This window comes from Odocoileus virginianus, chromosome 17 (genome assembly GCF_023699985.2).
Source record: "Odocoileus virginianus isolate 20LAN1187 ecotype Illinois chromosome 17, Ovbor_1.2, whole genome shotgun sequence".
NCBI classification, from domain to species: domain Eukaryota; kingdom Metazoa; phylum Chordata; class Mammalia; order Artiodactyla; family Cervidae; genus Odocoileus; species Odocoileus virginianus.
Window position 1 is genome coordinate 9,783,697 of NC_069690.1, and position 12,127 is coordinate 9,795,823.

At 36.4% G+C, this 12,127-nt stretch overlaps 1 protein-coding gene across 6 annotated transcripts in view; it reads left to right on the forward strand.

Moving 5' to 3' along the window:
- VMP1 (vacuole membrane protein 1) overlaps window positions 1–12,127 on the forward strand; it is a 118,507-nt gene that overhangs the window by 6,079 nt on the left and 100,301 nt on the right. For all 6 annotated transcript variants that reach the window (XM_070478571.1, XM_070478573.1, XM_020908796.2 and 3 more), the window contains one exon: window positions 9,524–9,625. In XM_070478571.1, the coding sequence (XP_070334672.1) occupies window positions 9,550–9,625 (76 nt within the window). In that variant the 5' untranslated portion in view covers window positions 9,524–9,549. The remainder of the gene's footprint in view (window positions 1–9,523; window positions 9,626–12,127) is intronic.

A 12,127-nucleotide genomic window follows, 5' to 3' on the forward strand; every position in this document is an offset into this window, starting at 1 on the left:
GCGGGAAAGTCCAACAAGAATCTTTGGAGAAGCCATCTTTTCTGTTTCTTGGTCAGTTTGTCTGTCTCTATGCCTGTAAAACACATCTTCATTGTTTATTACTCTAACGTGTGTATAGAAAGATAGATATACTCTGGATACAAGAACTTCATCAGATATATATATTCCAAGTATTTTCTCTCATTCTGTGGCTGACCTTTTTTTTTAAACTGTGTTTCAGAGACCAAAAGTTTTTAAACTTGATGAAGTCCAGTTTATATATATTTTTTCTTATGGTTCATGCTTTTTAAATCCTAAGAAATATCTATCTACCCCAAGACTGCCAAAATTTTTTGTTTTTGTTTTTTTCTTTTTAGAAGCTTTACAGTTTTAGTTCCTATGTTTAGATCTGTGATCCATTTCAAATCAGTTGATCATATGAGAATAAGGGTCAATGTTCATTTCTTTTATAAGAATATTCAGTTGAGTGGCTATTCCTTTCACCATTAAATTGCCTTGTACTTTTGTTGAAAATTAATTGACCCTATGTATGTGGGTCTGTTTCTGTATTCGCTACTCTGTTCCATTAATTTACGTCTGTCCTTTTGCCAAAGCCACACTGTCATGAATACTGTAGCTTTGTAGTAAGGCAAGTTTTGAAATCAGTTAGTGCAAGTCTTCCACTTCTGTTGTTTATCCAAATTGTTTTAGCTAGTCTAAGTTCTGTGTACTTCTATATAATTTTGAATCCATTTGTCACTTTGGATTTTTTTGAAAGCCTGCTTAAGTTTTTGTTTGAGATTGTATTAAAGCTATACATCAGTTTCAGGGAAATTGACATAGTAACAATATTGAGCCTTCCTAATGGTGAGCGTGATACATGTTTTCCCATTTATTTAGATCCTCTGTGATTTATTTTTAAAAACTTTTTAGAATAGGTCTTGTGCGTATTTTGTCAAACTTGCCTCTAAGTATTTTAGATGCTATTGTATATGCACTTTTGAAAATTTTAACTTTCTGTTTATTCCAAGTATATAATATTGATTTTGACTTTTTCTCCTGTGACTTTGCTAAATTCACTTATTAATTCCAGTAGTTTTGAGCATTTTTCAGTTTTCTCTTATTTTGACCCAAGTTATTTAGAATTGTGTGCATTAGCTGCTAAATATGTGCAAATCTTATATTTTTGTTGCTAAAGTTTGACATGATTTCTGGGTTGAGAATGTGGCCTATGATGCCCATTGTTTAGAATTTTTTGTGACTTATTTCTTAGCTTAATAATCATAAGTGGTTTATGAAAAAAATCTATATTTTCTAATGGTCATATGCTGAATCTTGTACATAGCTGCCCTCCCTATATTTTATTTCTTAATTTTATTGGTAAAATCTTCTGCCTTCCTGGATGTTTTGTTCTTGTTTTTTTGTTTGCTTGAAATATCAGTAATTAATTGTTGTTTTGAAACCTCCCAATATAATGTTGCATTTATTCATATCTCTGTGTATCTTTAATCTATTTTTATGTTATAAGTTTTGGTGCTGTATTCTTTAGGTGAATTCAATCTGTTTATAAATCACAAATTTTAGAGTTATCTGGATTAAAGCCTTCATTTTGATATAAATAATCTGAAGCATATACCCTTGTCATTTGAAAATATTCTGTGACTTAACTTTTCATATTAATGGCTTGTATAGAGTAGCTTATGTTTGTTCCTCAGGCATTTAGGGGCAATAAAATAGTGAGATCTGTTAAGCAATCAGAATGTAAAGTTTTGTCAGAGAAATATACAAACAGTAATAACCTACAGATGAGTCAGTTTGAATAATGAGAAGCAATAGAGCTTAGTGTTCTCTTAATTCTAATAATGGGGAACATTTATAAATGCTAGGACAAGCTAAACCTTTGAGCCTTTTTTTTTTTGGTCTTTTTTTCCCCCAGAATTCATTGGTGAGAATTGAAAATACTGTCATTTGACTGTTTTGTGTAGTAGAAGAGATTGAATTTGGGCTTGAGAAAGTGAGGTCAAACTCTTACCTTGTTATTTATATGCTGCTGAGTTGCTCTTTGGGGCCCTTGGAGCCCTCAATTTCTGATTTGTAGAAGGCAAGTGTAAAAATGACTTTCCTGCAAAATGTTGTTAGTAGCATATTAGCAACTCTTTATGCAATCTATATATCACTGTACAGAAGTAGTTATTATTATAGAAATCCAAAACCCTGGCCTTAGTCTGAGTAGGATTCGTAGACTACTAGAATAGGAAGAAAATTATGGCAGTCTCTTGTTCTACGTGCCTGATAATTGGATGAGGAAAGGGAGAGTCAGGGTGCGAAATGACATTCTGAAGGTCTCTCAGCAGAGTCTCCCAGATCTAGACTGTTACTCCTTTTATTATCTTAATTCTTGACCTTACTCGTACTCTCCATCTTTTTGGTGAAAATGTTTTGCTAAGATTGCATTGATTATAAAAAACTGAATGAACATTTAGAAGTAGGTTGAGAGAAAGTGAAAAATGGGATTTTTAGGTTGTAATTTTACAAGTTATACATTTTGCCTATGAAGATAAAATCGTGTTTTTACACCCAAAACCTATCAGACTTGCAAAAAGGGAGTTCCTAAAGTGTTTTTCAGGTTGTATTTATTTTGTTTTAATTTGGATTTTTACTTAAAATTTAATTAAAAATTAGACCTGGAGCAGTGGCCTTTTTCAACAATTAGAAGAGTTTGATGAGTTGCCTATACTTTACATTTCGCTTCATTAAGTTGAGGGATATTTTAGGACAGAAAAATATGCTTATAACCTGCTAACCCATTATTAGGAGATTTATTGACATTCTGAATGCTTTTAAATTGTTAACTAACTTGGGATTTTAATTTTTTTCATTTCCCCAAACTTTAGAAAGTTAGATTCAAGGAATGTTTTTCATATATTCTCATTCAAATTGTGAATTTTAAGAGAACAGATTGTTGAACTGTCACTACCATGTGATGGGTACTCTCTGGCTCGGAGTCAGAGGGTCTGATAATCACTCTGATACTGTGCATGGCGTTGGAATTATCTTTGCCTTTCTGCTCCTGCACAAACAGAAAACTGTGTCAGAATCTCACTGGTCAAGATGTATTACTCTTCACTTACAGTATTTATTTATTATGTTTCCAAGAAGAAATTGCAGTTTCTTAACCTTTTTTTAGGGAAGTCTATAACTATTTTGGAATGGTCTGTGACTGAATATACTAAATAATCCAACCAAGGGCACACACTCTAAAAGAAAAAAGTTTACCAAGAGATGTAATACTCTCAAGTTGGCTGTCTTTGTGTGCCTTGTATGATAAACACTGTAGTTTTATTGAGAAAGCTGACTTAATATTTTTGTGAGAAAGTAGAATCATGTGGATAGATGGTTTTCTTAAAAGGAAGTATGTTCATTTTATTTTGGAATTCAGTGACGAAGAAAATTGACTACTCTGTTTCCTTTTTATTTTCATCTTGGTAAATTCTCCAGTGAGTCTTGTGTCACTCAGTAAGTTGTATTTTCATGACATCCTCCAGTGTTTTTTCTGTCACTTTGGGGAACTCACAGTAATTTAGTTTGACATTGTTTTTGCATTACAAGTGTAGCTAATGTTTAAAATGAATGGAGCATTATAGTCTTAGTACACTGGATGCACAGCCTACAAAGAACCTTTGTGAGCTGATTTTAGCAGTTTTCTGAGCAACAGAAACAAAAAACTCCACATATTTTAATATCAACCTTAGGTTTTAAGTGTGCTTCAGCTGTATTTAAAATCTACTAGTTACAGCCTTTTAAAGCATTTCTTGTATCTAGATATATTTGCACAGTGAAAATTGTTAGATATTTGAGTTAATCTGCTTTCGTATTTTTGTCTCCTCATCCCATCCATAGACCTGTAGAGTTTATTTCAACAATTTTATTCTTAGAAACAAAACTAACTTCAATGCATGCCATCCAAATTGATATTATAACAGTCTCTGTGCAAGGCTACATTGAATGTCAGGAACACGTCTATGTGCTAGGCTCCTTTTCGAGGAGATTTCAGTCTTTTAAACAGGCTAGTAATACTTTGGGTTTATTCCCACATCCAGGGATCTGACTGACAATATTTAGTAACATTTTCAGAATTTGTGCTACTTCATTAAACTGAAAAGTGGCTCTCCTTGAAAATGTTTATTTCATCTTTCCCTCGATACATTGGCTAGAGCTTTTTTTTTTTTTGTTCAGCCACCCAGTCTGTCCTACTCTGCGACCCCATGGACTGCAGGAAGCCAGGCCTCTCTGTCCCTCACCATCTCCCGCAGTTTACCCAAGTTCATGTCCACTGCATCAGTGGTGCCATCCAGTCATCTCATCCTCTGATGCTCTCTTCTCCTTCTGCCTTCAATCTTTCCGAGCATCAGGGACTTTTCCAGTGAGTCAGCTGTGTGCATCAGATGACCAGAATACGGAAGTTTCAATTTCAGCATCAGTCCTTCCAACAAGTATTCAGGGTTTATTTCCCTGAAGATTGACTTGGTTGATCTCCTTGCTGTCCAAGGGACTCTCAGGAAACTTCTCCAGCACCATAGTTCAAAGGCATCAATTCTTCGGTCCTCTGCTTCAGCTTCTTTACCACCTCTCACAACTGTATGTGACCACTGGGAAGACCATAGCCTTGACTATACATACGGACCTTTGTTGGCAGAGTATTGTCTCTGCTTTTCAACACACTGTCTAGGTTTGTCATAGTTTTCTTGCCAAGAAGCAAACATTTTCTTTTTTATCCTATAATGATTTTTAACAGATTGTCCTTTTGGTACTTTTCAAAGTGGTTGCATTGATGAAAAATAATTATTTTTGTTATCTAGCATAACAAACCAAGATCTTTCTGTCAATGCTTCTGTAAAAATCAGTCGTGCAGGCTCTTGAATAGTATAGAAATATGGAAAACAAGTGCCTGTAAATGAATACTCAGGCAGTATTGACTATGGTTGTTTTGGAAAATTGAGACATTCCTGGAAAGGGTGTAGAGAAGCTAACATTAAGTGCCTGCTGTGTGCCAGCCAGACGCTGTGCAGGACAATTATATATAATTTTTCTTAAAGTAGAGAAAATAAATGAGAGTCCTCAGAGCAACATGAAGAACATTTAAGGATGACATGAAAATAGGAATGGGGATATTTTACAAATAAACTCAAATGCAAAAGCTTAAATTACTTACCCAAGGTTATACAACTAGTAAGCGATGTTGGTAGGATTTTTTTTTAAGCTCCAAGGAAATAAAGCTATTTTCAGGTGGGAAGGAGAACAGAATTAGAGTAGCATGGATGCATTCAGTCTTGAAGTGTGGAGTACAGGTGAAATGCCGCTTGCCCTGATTTGGCCTCAGATCAGTCGAGACATATTGGCAGCTTTGGGGCACTGAGTTAATGTTCTCAGTTCTGGAGGCAGGAAGTCCAGAATTAAGGTGCCAGCTCTCTTCTTGGCTGGTGCATGGCTGTCTTCTTTCTGTGTCCTCACATGGCATTTCCTTTGTATGCATACAGAGAGAGGTCTCTGGTGTCTCTTTCCTCCTCTTCTAAGGACACCAGATCTATCTGATTAGGGTCCCACCCTTAGGACCTCATTTAACCTTAATTACCTGCTTAAAAGCCCCAACTATAATATAAATACAGTCACTTTGGGGATTAGAGCTTCAGCATATAAGAGGGGGGGGAGGTACAAGTCAGCCCATAATCAGCATATTCTCTTCTTCTGTAAGTGTGTAGTTCTGTCCTTATGTAATTGAGTAATTATGGCATAAGAAATATATATTTGGTCTTTGTCCCAATTCCAGGCACAAAGCTCCCAAATCCCTTGTAGTTTTCCTGAGTGATGTAAGTGAAAGGAGCACCTTTTATTCTAATGAGGCAACTTTTGTTGGGCCCGTTGTTACCTCCAGAGTGGGGAGAAGTCACCAAAAAAACCTAGAGGTGATTAGAGGGTTTGAACTTTCAGCCTCGTCTCCCAACCTCTAGTAGGTAAGTGTGGGGCTAGAGGTTGGCAAAAGTTTTTCAAAAACTGTTTTTTAAACTCTGAATTTATTTTGTTTGTAAAGAAGTAGACAAACTAAAATAACTTAGTCTCTTATGTTATTTCTTACAAAACAAAATTCCAGACTTTTTTTCTAGAGAATTTTTTGAGTAGGAAATGTCAGTGGACTGTTTTCTTTTTTAGCATATTGTGTAAGAACACATTATTTGCTCAAGTAAAAGTTCCTCTTGAAATGTCTTGTAAAACATCTTTGAATGGTTGCATAATACCATTGTTATTAAGTAAGAACTTAAACAGACCCAAGTTGTTTTGAATAAAACTTTGTCTCTCAAAGGTGATAACCATGGGAAAGAGTAAGACTGGGGAAATGAGTTATTGATATTTTGTAGGGGGAAAGGTTTTAGAGTTTTCCTTTATAACACATCAGCTCTTTTGTGCCTTCTTACATCTTTGCATCACAAATTAATTAGATGTTCTTTATTGTGATGTAGGTGAATGGCTGTTCATCTCGAAAATAAATTGCCTGCAGAATTTGGCTGAATATGAGTTTGCAGTTTTAAGTGTTTACAGAACTTATATATGAATGGTTAGAAGATGGAAAATCTTTAACTTCCTATTGAATGATTGGAAGATGGAAAATTTTTAACTTCTTTATTATATGGTTCATTTAAGATATGTTCAGTTAATTTTATTAACAAAACCAGAAAGTATGATTTGTGGAATGGATTTGTATTTTGTAAACCTGTAGTGATGCTTTGATCATACAGATTTCACAAATTATCTTCATATTTTTTTTAATTGCTTGTCTTTGAAACCATCGTCACAGAAGTGTAACAAGTTTACAGAATCAAGTCTCAGCTTCTGTGACTACTATGGATGTATTGCCCTCTGCCTCCCATACTTCATCCGGTGCCTTCTGTCTCCTTATTGTCGGGGGAGTTTGTGGTTTCCTCAGTTCTGTCTTGTCGCAACAAAACTTTGAAGCGACTAGATGGACCAGCATTACAGCCCTCAGACAGGCCAGTGTTACAGCTCAGTTTTATTTACAGAGCAAAGGAAAATACATCCTTGAGGCGTGAGGGCATGCCAACCCAAAAGACAAGAAGAGAAGAGAGGCCCTGGCCCAATTTTGGCTCCTCTTTTTATGTTTTTTCTCTCCTCCTAGGCCTTCCCTGTGTAAATTCAGACCAGCCTGGAGTGCTGTTTGTTTTACCTGAGGTCCTCACTCCAGTTTTCCGACCTTCCTTTGTTCTGTTTTCACAAGCTTTTCCCTTCTTTGTCTTTTAAGTAAAGTCGCTCAGTCGTTTCCGAATCTTTGCGACCCCATGGACTGTAGCTAACCAGGCTCCTCTGTCCATGGGATTTTCCAGGTGAGAGTACTGGAGTGGGTGGCCATTTCCTTCTCCAGGAGATCTTCCTGACCCAGGGATCTAAGCTGGGTCTCCAGCATTGCAGACAGATGCTTTACCATCTGAGCCACCAGGGAAGCCTTTAGCCACCACCATTTTGGACTCCTTTTTCCCTATTCTAACTACCTAACATTGTCATCATTGTTACTGGCATATACAGAGTGCCTATAAAAGATGAGGCAATATTAGTATTTTATGTACCTTATTTTATTTAATCCTCAGAGTACCCTTTGTGTTATCTCTGTTTTACAAATTAAAGAAACTGATATACAGAGAGATGTAAAAACTTGCCAAAGCTTAAAATAGATACTGGAAAGTTTGGATTTGAATCCAGTTCTGTTAGATTCCAAAACCTGTTTTCTTTCTGCTAAGGTATTTATTGTATATCTGTTTCATTGTTTTGTGTTATAATTGAAGTCTTGTGTTCATCTGGTTTCCCTACCAGACTACTGGAGGATAAGAATCTTGTGTTATTCACATTTGTGTCTTCAGTGGCCATTACTGACCCCAGAACTTTTATACTGAGTGTTGAATGAAAAGCACTGATGTAACCTATGTGGTAGGTGTGAGGCCTGTGCTATGAAGTACTTTCTCTCACATAGACAGTTGCTAAGTTTACTGCTTCATATACCTCCCCGTTTGGTGTATTGCCATTTATGTTTATATGCACGCTAGCATGCCCAAATACACACTCCTTCATTGTCATCAATCCTGTGGACATGAGAATTTTTGTTCTCCTTTTGTAGATCCAAAGAATCAAGATCTAGAAAAAAATGAGACTTACTTAAAATCACACAACTAGTTAGTAGCAAATCTGGTGTGCAGATCCAGATTTTAGACTCACAGTCCTCTGCTTCAGGCTCTCCATCTGTGCTGAGGAAAACCTATGCTTTATTTCCTGATATGTTAATTTGTTTATTGAAAAATGAAGGCAACAAAAAAAGGTGTCCAGAAATGGATTGTGTCTAAAAGAAGAAACCTTCTGTTGGGGTAATGAATGTAGACTTTTTCTTCAGCCTTTATAGTCTTATATTTGTTTTCCTTTATGAAGCCTAAAGTATAGTTGGAATTTTAGTCAAGGGATAAAATAGTTCTAACTAACAAACTATAGGAAGATTGAACCCATGACTCCGTCATATTGTCATCAGCTGAGTCTAAATCTAGCAGGACTCACGGCACATGCAGAGGACTCAGCACTGAGACTTTGAAGTGATACACATTTTGAGTAGCAAGGTTTGCTTTACTGGCACCTGAAAGAGTGGCACAGGTAATCTGATGTTTTTGCATAGAATGATTACGTCAGCACAGTTTATGTGTTGTAAGATAGAGATTTTAAGTAAAAAATTTACATCTGTACTCGTAATATGAAGTGTGATATAACAAGTACACTTAAATATTTACTCACTCTCAGCTGCCTGAGGTCTCAGTTGGGGCCCACAGGCTCAGTAGTTAGGCAGGGCGCGTGGGACCTCAGTCCCTGACCAGGGACCGGAACCATGTCCCCTGCATTGGAAGGCGGATTCCTAACCACCACACCACCAGGCAAGTCCCTAAAGAGTACATTCAACTTATCTTAAACATTTAAAATTTTCACCTTCTTTGCCTGTACTTTTTTTTTTTCTTTCAGTGGAATTACTTGCTAAATATAATTAATCTTGGATCTGTTGTCAACATTTTTAACATGTTTCATAATGTAATCCTTTTTTTTTTTTAAGTAATGCCAAAGGACTGAAAGATTGGTAAAATTTGAGTAGATAGTGTGTATGGTATTAATGAATTAGAAAGACTTTAGACATAAGTTATCTGTTTGAAGGTGCTAGTATTTTATAACCTTCTGTGGACAAATCGCCTGCAAATTTTAATCTGGAAAAGCACTGGGATAGCTGTTTGAAAAAGGAGTGCAACAACATGTCTTTCTTATTTTTAATACTTCTATTAGACATTTATACAGATTATTAAATCTTGATTATAACAGAAAAAATTAAGGTGTCAGCACATTGAGATAGCATGTGGGGATTCCTACCATGTTGTTTTTGTATTCTGTGTCATTCAGCCACAGAAGCAAAGCAGGAATATGTAACATAGAACTGGATTTTATTTTGTTTTATTAGCTCCTCAAGAGTTTTTGATCTATGAAATGGCAGAGAATGGAAAAAATTGTGACCAGAGACGTGTAACAATGAACAAGGAACAATATAATGGAAACTTCACAGGTAAAGGATGGTGGTTTGAAGGGAGAAGATCTGTGAGTTTAAATGATATCCTTTTCATTGGAATAAAATAGAAATATATCTAATATGTATTATCTTTTGTTAATAAAATAATATATAAAATACATAAAATTCTTATAAATCTTGTAAAAGATTATCTTTTGTTTCATCTTCATAGTAAATTAAATTGTGGATGTATAAGGGCCTATAAGGTGATTTTTCACAGTGATAGCAGAAGCAGCTTGGCCATAGTCACATCAGCAGTGTTCTAGATACAAAATTATCGCTTTTTAATCTTACGGTGTGGTAATATTTATTTGACTTTGTTTGCCATTCAGTTGTATCATGCTATTTTGTAACCTTTGAGATAGATTATAAATTTATTTATTCTTCTAGTTGTAATTTTTATAATTATCCAAAAAGTCAGAATGTGGTTATTGTGGATTTCTTTTGAAATTTTAGTTTGAGACAAGTAAATTTGTATTTTAATTGAATTAGGTATTTGTGGTAAATTTCAGTATGTATGACTCTTATTTATACATTTATCCTAAAAATTATAGTTATCATTTATATAGATGATTTAAGAACTTTCCTTTATGTGTTTAAAAGAAAGTGAAAGGTTTTCCTTTTCTGTTAATTGTAATGATTTTCTTTTTAGCTTAATCATATGACCTCTCAAACACGTTGCAAATAATATCAGTATTTCAGCAGAGTAATAATTATATCCTAGAAATCTTCTACTGGAAGGACTGCAAGCTTTCTGAAGTAGTAGTTCCCATCTGTTCATTTTGATCACTACATTGCTTTGCAGAATGTGTTTGCAGCACTTAACTGACTTTTGCGTTACTTTGGTTGTCAATACATTTTGAATCATTTCACCAGGAGTCCCAGGATCCAGAGATAGGCATTGCATGTGTCATAGTCTCGTCCCATTCGGAGCTTTTACGTGTCATTTTTTCATTCCTTTCAGCAAGCACATACATTTGTATATTCTTCTACTATTGCCTACACCTTTGGAGTTTAAAATTAATGTGAGAATGACACAGTACTGTTCTGTTCCATGGTGTGCATTTGTTTGGGATTTTTAACTCACTATTTTCTAGAGATTGTACATGAAGAACTTGCTCTTTTTTATTGTTTGTTTGTTTTGGGCTGTACTAGGACTTCGCTGCTGCGTTCAGGCTTGCTCGTCATGGCGTTTCACAGGCTCCTTATTGCTGTGGCTTCTCTTGTTGTGGAGCACAGGCTCTAAAGCACAGGCTCAGTAGTTGGGGCCCACGTGCTTCATTGCTCTGCAGCATGTGGGATCTTCCCAGACCAGGGCTTGAACCAGAGTCCCTGCTTTGGCAGGTGGATTCTTATTCACTGAACCACCAGGGAAGTCCCAAGAACTTATTCTTTATTATGGCTGCCTAGTGTTCTATTGTTCAGGTATAACATATTTTAATCACTCCTCCGTCTTACTAAAGCAGATAACACCACACTGAGTAAACTTGTATAAAGTCATTTCTCCTTACACCTAATCGTTCTCCTAAGTAGAATTATTGAGTGACAGTTCAGTTCAGTCACTCAGTCGTGTCTGACTCCTTGCGATCCCATGGACTGCAGCACGCCAGGCCTCCCTGTCCATCACCAACTCCTAGAGTTTACCCAAACTCATCTCCATTGTGTCAGTGATGCCATCCAACCATCTCATCCTTGGTCGTCCCCTTCTCCCATCTTCAATCTTTCCCAGCATCAGGGCCTTTTCCAATGAGTCAGCTCTTCGCATCAGGTGGCCAAAGTATCGGAGTTTCAGCTTTAACATCAGTCCTTCCAGTGAAGACTCAGGACTGATCTCCTTTGGGATGGACTGGTTGAATCTCCTTGCACTCCAAGGGACTCTCAAGAGTCTTCTCTAACACCACAGTTCAAAAGCATCTATTCTTCAGCGCTCAGCTTTCTTTATGGTCCAACTCTCACATCCATACGTGACTTCTGGAAAAACCATAGCCTTGACTAGACAGACCTTTGTTGGCAAAGTAATGTCTAGGTTGGTCATAACTTTGCTTCCAAGTGGCAACCATCTTTTAATTTCATGGCTGCAATCACCATCTGCAGTGATTTTGGAGCCCAGAAAAATAAAGTCTGCCACCGTTTCTACTGTTTCCCCATCTATTTGCCATGAAGTGATGGAACCAGATGCCGTGATCTTATTTTTCTGAATGTTGAGTTTTAAGCCAACTCTTTTACTCTCCTCTCAGTTTCATCAAGAGGCTCTTTAGTTCTTCTTCACTTTCTGCCATAAGGGTGGTGTCATCTGCATACCTGAGATTATTGATATTTCTCCCGGCAGTCTTGATTCCAGCTTGTGCTTCTTCCAGCCCAGCGTTTCTCATGATGTACTCTGCATATAAGTTAAATAAGTAGGGTGACAATATACAGCCTTGACGTACTCCTTTTCCTATTTGGAACCAATCTGTTGTTCCATGTCCAGTTTTAACTGTTGCTTCTTGACCTGCATAC